At 37.3% G+C, this 13423-nt stretch overlaps 1 protein-coding gene across 1 annotated transcript; it reads right to left on the bottom strand.

The window, feature by feature from the left end:
- Positions 1-31: 31 nt before the first annotated feature.
- Positions 32-12110, bottom strand: sgk3 (serum/glucocorticoid regulated kinase family member 3). Its single transcript, XM_071485254.1, has 17 exons — positions 11897-12110; positions 7074-7255; positions 6846-6929; positions 6613-6685; positions 6326-6401; positions 6025-6100; positions 5579-5628; positions 5423-5480; positions 4966-5049; positions 4734-4865; positions 4077-4189; positions 3573-3609; positions 2987-3073; positions 2600-2695; positions 2167-2322; positions 1885-1974; positions 32-970 (listed from the first exon to the last, which is right to left on the bottom strand). Exons 2-17 carry the CDS (start codon positions 7167-7169, stop codon positions 800-802), a joined length of 1479 nt encoding a protein of 492 aa, XP_071341355.1. The 5' UTR covers positions 7170-7255; positions 11897-12110; the 3' UTR covers positions 32-799.
- Between the last annotated feature and the right edge of the window lie 1313 nt (positions 12111-13423).

The raw sequence follows: 13423 nt of genomic DNA, 5'->3' as shown, positions 1-13423 counted from the left end.
CTATAAAAAAAACTCAAAGACACTCTCAGACTATGTTCTTTGATTTTTTTTATTATTACTGTGTAGGAGTATAGGACTACTGAATTACCAGGGGAAGCAAAGCATTGTGGATTTTTAATTTCTGCAATTATGAATACATGTTAAGGCAAGAATAGCGCAAAAGTAAACACAATCAAAAGAAAAAAAAACGAACAAACAAAAAACAATTCACTTATTACTCGCAAATACAAACTGAAAGGTAACTGAAAAAGATTGTTTTTTTATTTTTTATTTTTTTTACAAACGTAACCTTTAAACCAAAATGCTTAATTCAGTGGTCTCTCAAGTAATCCCTATTTCCAGCTTAGTTAGTACGAATATGATACATTAGTTTATTTTTACAGTAATTACATGGACAAACACCCTTCCAGTCGACAGTCGTATGGTGTTATTTTAAGTCCAGTGAATTGTTCAAGTTTTTCAGAAAACGATTTATTGATGTCATTTAAGGGACAAGTTTAAGACTTTATAAAGGTTCCTTTTAGAAACCACCAGAAATTACATTAATAAAGAATGGCTGTCCTTAATTCTTAAAAATATCATCTGTTATGTATATATATATTTATATAAATACAAATAAGTAAAAAATAAAGACTTTTCTGGTGCTCTTTGTTCCAACCCAAATCTGTTTTAAGTGCTGTTTCTTCTCAGCTGCTTGCTTTGGCTTCATAGAACAAGTTCATCCATGGTACAAATTTCTTCCCTTTAATCAAAAGAAGTTACAATGGTTAAGGCATTTGAAGATCTCATTGGGAATGTTTCATTGGAAAGAGTCATCAGAAGGTGGGGCATAAGAGAAACCCAGAAAGGCATCGTCAGCCTCCATTACACTGGCGTTGACTATGGAATGTTCTTGAGACCAGCAGATCGAGCTGGAGACCATCTCTTCTGTGAACTCGGGATCGAAGTTTGAGATATCAGAGTACGAGCTCTGTAAAAACATTGGGGAAAAAGGGAGTAAACATATGGGCAATATTAGCATTCATGGAACAAATACAAGACAAACTGGCTGCACGTTTTTTTAAAGGGAATTAATTTGATGACATAAAATACAACAATTAAGTTCTAGCATTTATCTTGCTTTTACAAATAGCTTTAAACGGGATGAAAAAGTTAACAGTCAAACATATAGAGGTTATTGAAATTAGTAAATGTTTTAAGAGGTTTTCAACCAAAACACAAGACAAAAAAGAGAAAACTCCACAACATAACATGAAATTAAGTTTATAAAAATGCATTTTATGAAGAAGTTTGAAAGATGGAGCTTAATTAGGACATTTGTGCAATCTTGTACAATCAAATACAATGGAATCACAATAAATTCTACCTTTATGAAGTTTTTCATGTGCGGGTAATTTTGTTGTGGGACTATTACTGAATTAAAACTGCACAGGTGTACCTAATAAGCATTTCACACTTATTTCACTTTGTTTGGTGCCTATGGATCAGACAAAATGGCTCTAGCAAAGAATCTCAACTCATAGCAAAGGATGACTTCTGCAATCTAGTAGGAGTCAGACCTAAGTATACCAGTACAATTAACAGCAAAATGTTTGAGTCCCTTCACACCCATGCAGGTGTTTTCAGATATTCAGTCTCATTACACCTCTGCTCAGGTTGACTTAGTGTGGTCTGTACACAGCAACAAGAGATTAGCTCTAATCAGGTAGAGAAATGAAAACACCAGGGTGGGTTCACCATGCTGTGAAGGTGCTTTGAAGCAATTCTAAATCTGATTACTTTACAAATTAACTAAAATGCAAACTGCAATAATGTCTTGTTATTAATACATGCAAGTGACTATTGTTAAAGCCAGGAACAGTTAAAATATGACAAAATACTTACCACTCTGGGTATGAATGGGGGTGGGATCTTCTTTTGTTCAAGGTCATCCCAGTTGATGGAGGAGAAGAAGCTGTGTGATTTGATCTCATTCTGAAAATGAATAATACATATCAACCTAGACATAATTTATCAGTATTAATAAAAAGTAAAAGAAAATAAATCATTAATGCCATAAAACTGTTGTGTATTTGCAGGTGTATAATGTATATAGATCAGCCACCAGAGGGAGCTCAAAAATTGGAAACTGCAGCAAAACAGTGCAAGTGCAGTGATCCCACTTACAAAATCATCACTGGACCCCAGTCTGTGTGTGCTGTCCTTCTCCAGCAGGCCCTGGAGTATAGACCAGGCAGTGCTGGTTGCACCAGGACGCATCGCCAGCGGCTTGTGGAGGATGTTGTCATACATCTCATGAGTGTCCCTGCTGTAGAATGGCGGCTAAGATATGAGAAAAAAATAGAAAGACGTAGAGTAATGGAAATGAGTGTGACATTACAATGAGGTTCTTGAACCTCTTGCACTAAAACCAGTTGTTCGATTTTCTAAAGTTCACCAGTATATCCTGTTATAACTAAAAACTTTCTGTGCAAAAGTAGTCGAAGCTGCCTATCAAAGAGAACATAATCATAATCGCTGTCAAATGTTTAGTAATCTGCAAAAAAAGTACAATGCAAAAGGAGATTTAGGGGAAATAGACCTCACAGTAAAAACTCACCAGGCCGAAGAGCATTTCATACAGCACTGAACCCAGGCACCACCAGTCTACTGTATTATCATACGGCTGCTTCCTCAGGACCTCTGGAGCCAAATACTGCTCGGTAGAAGTACACAAACGTAATAATATAACATTAACTTTGACATTTTACTTTTGGCTTAAAATACAACAACCAAATATTTTACTTATTAAAACATTATTTTACTCTCTGGAAAAAGTGACATACAGCAGTGTGGCAAGTTGGAGTATGCTTGTACTTGTAAAATGATTAACCACTTTATTCCAAAAAGGCTGCTAATAATTGTTACTTTTTGACACTGAAGGTGAGACTGCTTTGAAATACCCTGTTGCAAAATTGCCAGTAAGCAGGCATGTAAATAGCCATACCTCAGGTGTTCCACAAAATGTAGTGGTGGTGTCTGTCTGGGAAATGCCTTCCTTGCACAATCCAAAGTCTGTCAAAACGATATGCCCCTTTAAAGAGAGGACACAGGGACGTTTTTAGACAACATGTGCCACACAAGCAGCTCATTATCCCCGGGGACTGAGGATTCTATTGTTGCCCAGGAATGTTGGCTGCAGCGTAGCTCAGTCGGTTCTATTCACCGTTCTTTCACTTTCTCAATAAGGCCAGGCAGGAAAATCATTAGTAAGACCTAATCCAATCACACGCATTCTGTCCAGCTGGAACTGGAAATGACACCGTTGTTCACTGGTGGTACAAATATTCCTGGATAATAATTAAATTTGTTCTTTGTACTGTATGTTATATCCTTCTGTCATAAATATGCAGCCATTGTTAGGCACTATAGCTCCATACACTTAAACAAGTCCTCTCAGCATAGTACCTAAGTGAAAAAATTGGGTTCTGTACCATTAACATATACTTTCTGTAATTTACTGTAATTATTGTTATAGTGATTATATATCAATTAGACACAAGTGTGTTTGGTTAAAAACTGGGAATACTCACTTCTTGGTCAAGGAGGATGTTTTCTGGCTTCAAGTCTCTGGACAAAATTAACACAAATCAATGAATTTTGGTTAGTAACACAAAGCTGAAGCATTAAACAAGTAAGTTAAAATTCCCCCATTGCAACCCAACATTCCTGAGAAATCTTTGATGAGCCACAAGAAAAAGTATGTAAAATTTTCTTCTTCTATTTATTACTTATTTGTTAATTAAACTATTAAAATATTCATTATATTTTGGTCAATTTTATTCTCTAAACACTGCTCTGTAGACATCTCTACAATACCAGGAATATTAATATGGTGATGAACTCAGACATAATTTATGTGTTGTATATTCACACACATACATTCAAGTTCATTTATCTCTAATTTTAGACATTTTAAACTTGATGGCATCAACATCAACTTTAGGAGACAAGAGACATCTTTTAGTTTGATCGTTAAGAGCGCTTCATAAATGTAACATTAAGCATATGTTAACTTACATGAAACTCCACCATACCTGTAAACAATGGTGAGGGAGTGCAGATATCCCAGTGCACTTGCCATTTCAGCAACGTAGAATTTTGCCCTGGGCTCTGGAAAGGTCCGTTCTTTTTGAAGATGGAAGAAAAGCTGAAATGATAAAGTTCCGGTTGATTTTATTCATTGACCAGTATTCTAAAAATCTAATAATTAGCCATTATTTGACAAACACCGTCTTACACAGACTGCAAAAACTAATGCACCAATGAGCTGTTCATATTTTCTTTTTTATGTACATTAGTTGTTAATACTGACACTGACTGAAAAATGCAAATACTGATCTGATTTTATTTTTATCTTAAAGCTCTTGGTAGTGATTTACTTGGCTACAGATTGTAGTTAGTCACTCTCACACAGTCAGTCACACATGGCAGCTTTAAAAAGGCTGAACACACTTGAACGTTATCCATTGAGGAAGTCACACTCACAGCCATTCTTTATTCTGAGTAATGCTGTGACCTCTAATAAGGATTGTAACACATGAAAGTATGCTAACTAGCTACAGTGCTGCTCCGAGGAATTGTATTCAAGTTGTTTAATACATATCTCCTGTATTACTGCCATTCTCAGTGTTTCTTAATCTTGTGACTTATTTCTATGTAACCTTATTATTCACATAATTAAAACAACTCACTTCTCCTCCATTGATGAAATCCAAGACAAAGTATAACTTGTCTGTGGTCTGAAAGGAATAATGAAGCCCAACCAGGAAAGGGTGTTTCACATTCTTCAGCAGCACATTGCGCTCTGCCATGATGTGTTTTTGCTGATTTGAAAAAGGGAGTCATTTAGTTGGACACTAATAATTCACGTACACATGCCTGAAATATGGACAGAGTCCCGGCCATATTTGATGGTAAAATTACCTCTTTTCTGTTGAGAATGACCTTTTTCTGTAAGACCTTGACAGCATAATACTTTTCATCATGTTTCCGTTTTGCAAGGAAAACCTGCATCACAAGGGAGAGGAACCAAGTTGAACATTGCATCAACAGTGTAAAGCAAAGTGATTCCTGATTTGATTCTCACTTCCTACGTGGAAAGGCCAACATATGCAGAACTAAAACTTGCTACCCCAGAAGACAAACAACACAGGAACACTTCAAAACTGTACTAACTGTATAACACATGTAACAAAAATATATCAGTCAAAATAATTCTGCACAGTTGATTTGTGAAATTGATTACAATGTAATGAAACTATTACGACACGGAAGTTATTTTATTTATGGAAACAGAGCTGCAAATTAGCAATCTTGTGAATTTTCAGTCTAAGCTGAAAAGAAAGTAACTGTACTTTCCATTATTGCATTGTTCACATACCTTCCCAAAACTCCCCTTTCCTATGACTTTTAAAAAGTCAAAGTCTGTGGGCTTGGCACTGAAACACAAAATTACAGCACATTATTTTCAGTAATGTAAAAATGTAATTTAAGTGATTACAAAATTGCAAAGTTTAAAATGATACTACAAACATACTGTGGATTTCCAGAGGGTCCAAGGTTAATGTTTCTAGAGGTAGAGTTGTTCTGTTAAACAACAGAGAAGCCATTATCAAGATTAGCCACAAAGGTGTAACTAATGGCTAAAACTGAGACACACTCAACACTGGTTTGTGGATAAGGAATCCAGGAATCCTGAATCTGGGAATTCACTCCTTTATTTGTGCTACACTAACAAAATGAGGGGATTTTATTTATTGCCTGTATTTAGTTTGAGTAAAAACTACAACTTGGGATACAGAGTCAACAAATCTCTGGCACAGCTGGTCATAACAAAAACAGAGGTGGAGAACCGAACTACTCCACTATATCTGGACCAACATATCAACATCAAAAGATGTAGTCAGCAGGAAAACAAAACTATGAATGAAGAAAAAAAAGAAAATGAGCCAGTCAGCCAAAACTGGTTGACTGGTTTCTTACTTTGTCATCTTCATCCTCAGAGGCATCTGAAAAGTTTTGCATTTTGTCCATCAGTAAAAAGGTCCTCACATCTGGACTGAAACGTTTAAGAAAGACCAAACAGTTTAATAAGAGAAACACAGGAACATCATCAAGTATAGCATGACCAGGCAGAACTTTCTTCATTTTCTTTATCTCATTCATATCAAGTGTGAAGTCTGGCTAAACAATTTTGATCGCATTAGACTGTTGGATTCAGATCATTGAAGCCATTCCTCTTAACACACGCAGTAATATAATGAGAGAGAACAGCAAAACTTACTGGTTGCAAAGCTGAGGATGTGAGACAATTCGCTTGATGAACTCATGCAACCCTGCTCTTCTTTGCTTGATGAACTCTATTGGATGGATACATTATATGCGTTACAAAATGAAATCAAACACTGCGCTCAAGGCCATAAACAGGCATAAGGCCAAAAATTGCATTTATACTTTTAACACCTGGAGTCAGGCTTCTGCCTTGATGTGTGTGCACTGGATTATGGTAAAACGAATTTTTACATAACATCACATCACATAACATGACATGAGCATAGAGTAAAGACTTACCAGGCTCAAAGTTATCCCCAAATATCCTCTTGGCTGGAATTTTCAAGTTCATAGAGGGAAACTGTTTTCGTAACTGCATTAAAATACATGAGAGCAACAGAGAAAATTACATAAGGGCTAGAAGGCAGCTATGGTCACGAGGATATAATTATTCTAAATGTCAGTGTGAACAGCAGGACACAAAAGTTACTTCATACTCTATAAAATCAAAATGCCAACGTTCTACCACTCACTGTGTTGTAGAGTTTGTCAAACTCTGCGTATCTCCTGAAGACAAACCATTCCTGTTGTCCAACAGAGACCATCACTTTGTAAACCTAAAAAAAAGGCAAAGAGAGTCCATGTAAACACACAGAATACTATCAAATTCTAATATGGGTTGCACTGATACAGTCATTTGTAGAATTACTTTTACTCAGACATGCCAATTGATCATGAATGGACTGAATTTTTGCACGCACTGTGTAACGCTTTTTCTTGTCCCTCTGCTCATTGTGGCAGGGTATGCTGACATTGGGGAGACTGGACTGCTCCTCCATCTTAGGGGCTGTCGGCATTCAAAGGTGCAAGGTCATAAAGTAATGTGTCCTCCAGGATGAGACTTCAAGTATACAGCTGGCCCATCCCCATTTCTGGATCACTGCTGCAGAAGAAGAAAAGAGAACAGACCACTCTGTTATTCAGGAAGTGAAACTGATGTTCATCTGCTATCTACACGTCACCCTGCAGTGGTGTTTGTTGCCTCCACCTGATATGAGAAACGTTCATCCCTGTGTATTGCTCTAGAAGCAGTTATTTATTTGTAATTGTACTTGTATGTTTTTTTAAGGTATTTCTTTGATGTTTGAGCCATAACATAGCTCTGTTGATTCTTCATCCATTAATCTATTGCTTGTTTTTTCACTAGTCGCCCAGATGTCGCAGACACAGCCATGGTTGTCTGTGGTACAAAAGAACACTTGGCCACTACTTGTGATGTTCTTGTAAAGACAAACAAATAAATACATCACTCAAAGCAGTTGTATGGTGGTGACCTTGAGCGAGACCAGTTATAGTGTAACATGAAATAAAAATACTTTTTTTCTTTTTCTTTGAGTTGAAAATGGACAAATCTGAAGACATAATTGCTACTTGCTAATTTAGCAACATCAAATATTGCAGACATTCAAAAAATATAAGTTTTTGCCTTTAAAAGCATTTTGGGTGAAACCTTGTCAAGAGGTCCCTGTGCTTGCTTAAAGAGGAAAGATTGTTGCAAGAGTATACAGGCAGCAGCAGGAGGGTCACTGAGCTGCAACATGTCAGTGGGCAGGCTCCCTCCTCCTGGGTAACCAGTTAACTCACTCCTTCCTCTGAATGTGTACATCCCATCTTTCCTCTCATCTGATTTTTCACTGTGAGAAAACATTTAGATTAAACAGCTTTATGTCACCATGACACTCTCTACTTTTTTTCTTTTGCTGTTAATGGTGATATTCATCATCTTCATGGGAGAGATATGAGTCTCTATCTGCGCAGCCTCCTCCACATGTATTCACCTCACACACACCCTGTCAAACATGTGAACGCATACAAGCCCACACTCATTCACGCACGCACACACACACACATGCTATCTCTCTCACACATGCTGGGTCTGTGGCATTCTCGCTTGTTCTGGTCGGTGGAAAGGTATTTTTAAACAACCTTCCAGGGGTCTTTGAAGCTGGAGTTACACAATAGGTTAAGAGTAAAACCCCCAGGAGCTGTTCTTCCCCAACGTTTAAAGAGGGAAATCAAGCTAACTGCTGAGGAGACGCCTTCCCCTGACAACTGTTAAAAAAAGGTCAAAACCTCACTTCCCTGTAGGTGAAGGAAGGGGGCAAACTTCATTGCAGTGGCAAAGAGACTAATAAGTCAATTACAATCAGGTGTAATAGATGTTATCTCCTGTATTCATCTGAGGACATTACATAAAACTATTGTATGTGCGGTAAATACAAAACACTGTGTGATCTGACTAGATCTCTATTATGTAATGTCTGTTTCTTTTACAACAAAGCTCTTTGTCTGCTGCTCTGATTTGTCCATTGTTTGATGTTCGTGAGGTCAGCCTTGTTTGTTTGGTAGTTTTTGTCCTTCTAACCACAACCGTTGTTGCTCTCACTGTTGTTTGCTCACAACACTCGGAAAACCAGCTTTTGGTCAACTTTCTCCCTCTGTGTATTGATCCTGAATGCATCCTGGAGGGATATCTCATTCTGCTCACGTTGGGTTGAGGGAACAGCAAAAGAGCAACCCTCTTTAAAATGCATGTGCGCTATCGGAGGGACCTTCATGGCCTCTTCATCACTAGGCCCTTTTTCTCTTTTGTTCCTACTTTTGACTTTCTTTTATTTTCACTTTCCCCATTCATCTTTAAAACAATAGCATTAACAATTTCCATTCACTCAACTGTTGTCTCCATTATACTGAAACTGTTAAAACTTTGGTTAAAAACTAGGGATAATGTTTTTTCATAGGGGTAGTCTGCCTGTTATCTACTGAATTAACCAATAAATAGCTTAGTCTATGAAATTTCAAGGTGACATCTTAAAATATTTTGTTTTGTCCAATCCAAAGGTATTTTTACAAAAGTAATTTTACAATGACAAAACAGAGATATGCATAAATCCTCATATTTGAGAAGCTCGAAGAATTTTTGGCATTCATACTTGAAAAATGACTGAAATGCCCATCAAAATACTTGTGTATTAGTTTCCATTGATTGGCTAATTGATTATTCCACTAAGAGTTTCAGCTCTAATTAAAATTGGATCTTTAAATCACTGTCATTATGGAAAATCAACACCAACAACAAATTTAGACTGAAAGGTTTGTCTCCTCTACCAGTCACTTTGGAGGGAAACAGTTAGATCCTTTTTGTGTTTTAAAAACCTGAAATTTGTATAACTGTGACTGGTACACACACAAAATGGTCCACTATGTCCGTGAGCTGCCTCACATCTGTGCCTGTTTTCACGGTTAACTGACTCTGTACGTAACAGGGTAGGACCCAGTTTTTAACATTCCAGGAATATTTCTGTTCAAGAGGGAAATAACCTATAACTGTCTAGAACAACTTACATTTTCAGCTGACATTGGTACTGCTCCTTCATATGGAATGCTTCTGCTCATCAAACCCACAAACAGACATTGTTAAGTTTGTTATAAGGAATGAAAACAAAGCCTGGAAAGGCATAATGAGTATGAGGAGGAACAAGATTAATGTTAAGCATACTCCCTAACTGCAGTTTATGCCCAGCATCCTCTACATTCATGCCACAACATGAATTAACTTGTGCTGACAGCCACAAATACGCTGGGCTACTAGACAGGATCAAAAATAGCTTTCTTCCTGCTTAGCTCAAACACACATCCTTGCCTGTGGATATCCTACAAGGATGTTGAACATACATTTTTCCCTGTATGTGGCTGTGTATCATGCATGACAAGCACATTTAGCAAGAAAACAAAGCAGAAGTCACGCCAGAATGGTAAATCCCATGTGAAAACTCAGTCACAGAAACAAGGACCCATGCAAGCCGAAAATGGTTAGCGGAGAAAACCACACAAAGGACTGTTTTGAATGTACTCATCAGTACATGAACAGGAAGACCACCTATTTCAGACAACCTGATATAACCTTTATCATGGCAAGGTTTTTACATAAATACAAACATATTTATTAATAACTAATATAATTATCTGTTTAGGTTCACTTTTTTTTTTTACAAATGTTCTTTTACAATACACCTCAACAGTTCAGGAAAATGTCAATTATATCTGTTATGTGTGTGATAAATCTGAAAGTATCTCAATAATGCAACAAAGACAGATCTCTGCTTGAGGAGGTGCAGCTGGAGACGTGTGATGAGCATGAACTCAAGTCAACCCCTGTACGTGCAACCGACCTCAGCATCTGGACAAAATTCCTACCCTAACCTGACTGTCCAGACCGCTTACAGACATCCACAGTCAGCACACTGGGTCTCTGACTTCCTCTTAGAAGCAGGTCTGAATCAGCTTGGGCACTGACAAAATAAATGGGCCATCAGCTGCAAAATATTAGAAATCACAGAATGTTAGCTGCTCTAGCTGTCTAGGCATCACAAATTCTCTGTATATAAGGTGTCTGCAAGATGTGAATCAGTGTTGGCTGTTGTTTTTAAACTCACACCACAGTTATCACAGATGTAGAGCTTCAAATAGTGGGGTATGTGAACTTATTAAATCCATCTTGCCATCTTTCATAACTTGAAACTTATTTTGTTATATAAAACATGTTCTTCAAAGCCATTTCAAAGAACCAGCTGTGAACCTTCTAAACTCATAACAAACCAAAAGTAAATGAAGCAAATTCACACACTAACAGAGTTGAAAGATGGTGGAGAACAGAGGAGAAAAGACTGCAAAAATTGCATTTGTCCCATTTGTTGTTAGCTGGGACGACAAGAGGAAAAAATATTCACATGCACATCATCCACCTTAGAAATATTGGTGTGCCCCTGGCCATACCACATAGCTGAATCAACATCCAATGTAAAGATTCATTTTGACAGCCTATGAGGTCTGACACATCATTTCTACATTCAGAGAACAATTATGTGGAAGTGGACAACATTTCCCCAGACCACAGTATTGAAAGGGCCTGACTTACTTCTGTTTTTTTTTCTTTTTTTGGTTGTTTTGTTTTGTTTTTTGGGGCTCCACCATTTGGTAAGCTTATAATGATTTTCACCCAAGGCTATTTGTGTACTTACACCTATACAACTTTTTAAATCTCAGCAAAGATCACGTGTATTACTGGAAAAAGCCTAGCCTCTGCAGGCGCTGAGAGGAGGAAAAAATGAGCCGGGGGAGGGAGGAGCTGGACGCAAACACTCAAATTGAATACCGACACGCACATACACACACGAAATGAAAGGTTTGACAAGTTCGAACAAGCTCCCACATGTAACACAAACACTGAGCAATACAATAAAAGCTCATGATCACAAATGTGCTAAGGTTGTCATGTGCGATCCAGTTGCTAACGTAACTTTGTTCATACTATTTTGCTTCGGTTGAACATCTGTTCAGTGTGGTCTTCTAACAGTAAAAAGTGAATGTTATGTAATAGCTACCTAAGATATTACTTACACACAATGATATATTACTTACATTAACATAATGCGTCGTGTGTTAAGTAGATATTGCCCTAAGGCTAGCCAACCCTGCGTTAGCAAAATGAGAACAAGGGAACGTTTACTTGAACATCACGTACCTTACAGTATTTTGATGGAGTATTCATCTATTTTCGTAGTTCCAGTGGGGATATTTAGCTCAACAACACATAAACTGCCAACGAACCTAACATTTATCCCGTTTTAGCTCGAACAAAAGCCCCCCCCCCCCCAACAACACAAACTTAAAGTGTAATTTGTTGCTGCCCATAGGCGCCTGACAAGTGAGTGAAGCAGGAAACATCAGTCTTTCCTGGACGTAGAAAGTTCCAATGAAATTTGTCACGGGACCTAACAGCTACAACTGCCGTTAACTGTCAGGGAACACACCAGCGCACTTCCGGTTCTGCATTTCAAAATAAAACGGGGAGAAAAAACCGTCAGCCGTGGTGGAATGTTGCTTATACGTTTGCTTTATTGGAGTATTTCATATTCATGTTACTTTATGCTATCCACTACATTTCAAGGAATAAAATGTACATATTACTCCACCTGATTTAGACAGGAACAGCTTTAACCCTGTAATGCCCGACCCCAGAAACAATGGACAGAAAATTCTGATTTCTTGAATCTGGAACCTTTCACAAAATCTGAAAAAAAATATTTGCATATAGGTTTTTCCAAATTTTATACACTTTTTTTTACTACATACTAAAATGCCAAAAAATTATGTAATTATAACTTGCTTCAACAGATTAAGTGTTCATGTTAGAATATTACTAGAAATTTCAAAGAAAATGTCACTGGAAAATCGTAAAAATCGCAATTTTTTTTAACCTTGATCCAGTGAGTTGGGAACTATCTGAAGGTGGCCAACTTGGATTGTCCCATGTACTGTGTTTGAATTGTTGTAGTGATAAAGGTATCCACCAGGGGTTGGAAGACAAGTATCAGATTGGATACAAGAGGGTTTTGAGTGAAGTTTTTACCATAAGGTGATGCAATAGGTCTCAGAAATGCTTGTATCAAATTTGATGCATTTGGCATTATAGGGTTAATTACCAGTCACACTGCAAAATAAAGTTTCATATACAAATTCTGCTTACACATAAATGGAGTATTAAGTAAAAGCATTAATTATCCAGTATTATATTATTCTTCTGTACTCTTTTTAAGTATGATTTTAAATACAGGACATTTCCTTTTAATAGCATTTTTATGAAATGGTATTGCTACTTTTATTACTCAGTTTAAACAAACAAACAACATACACAATACATGTTCCTTATATGATGACTGGATCACACTCGGACATTTACCTATGATGGCTGGATCACACTGGAGCATTTACCTGGAGCCCCACTTGGGGACTTGTCTGTACTGCCTTGTGGTGATATTGCAATTTAGTGGTGCATATACTCAGATAATTCAACCATTAATCAAATTATCAAGAAGCATGCCCAAAAAATAAATCATGCCATGTGTTTATAGGGCTTTTGGGGTCCTTGAGAGTCAGAGTCTGGAGTCCTGGGGTATTTGCTCACTTGGTAATTCTGGCTTGCCAATAACATAGCTACATTCCTTCAGCTCTGTACAAGATTGCTGGAGGATCCTCACCCAAGTTGAAA

The sequence above is a fragment of the Trachinotus anak genome, unplaced genomic scaffold, assembly GCF_046630095.1.
Source record: "Trachinotus anak isolate AG129_WGS33_773 ecotype Australia unplaced genomic scaffold, CSIRO_AGI_Tana_v1 ptg000009l, whole genome shotgun sequence".
NCBI classification, from domain to species: domain Eukaryota; kingdom Metazoa; phylum Chordata; class Actinopteri; order Carangiformes; family Carangidae; genus Trachinotus; species Trachinotus anak.
Note: the sequence above shows the minus strand (reverse complement) of the source record. Positions and strands in the feature narration are given on the sequence as shown.

Bases quoted from the DNA above. Each gene is read 5' to 3' on its own strand.
- sgk3 (XM_071485254.1), bottom strand. From the start codon at position 7,169: ATGCCGACAGCCCCTAAGATGGAGGAGCAGTCCAGTCTCCCCAATGTC. The intron at 6,686-6,845 runs GTGAGTGGTAGA...ATTTTAATGCAG, and splicing joins TTGACAAACTCTACAACACA to TTACGAAAACAGTTTCCCTC. The intron at 3,610-4,076 runs GTATGGTGGAGT...AATTTTGTCCAG, and splicing joins TCCCTCACCATTGTTTACAG to AGACTTGAAGCCAGAAAACA.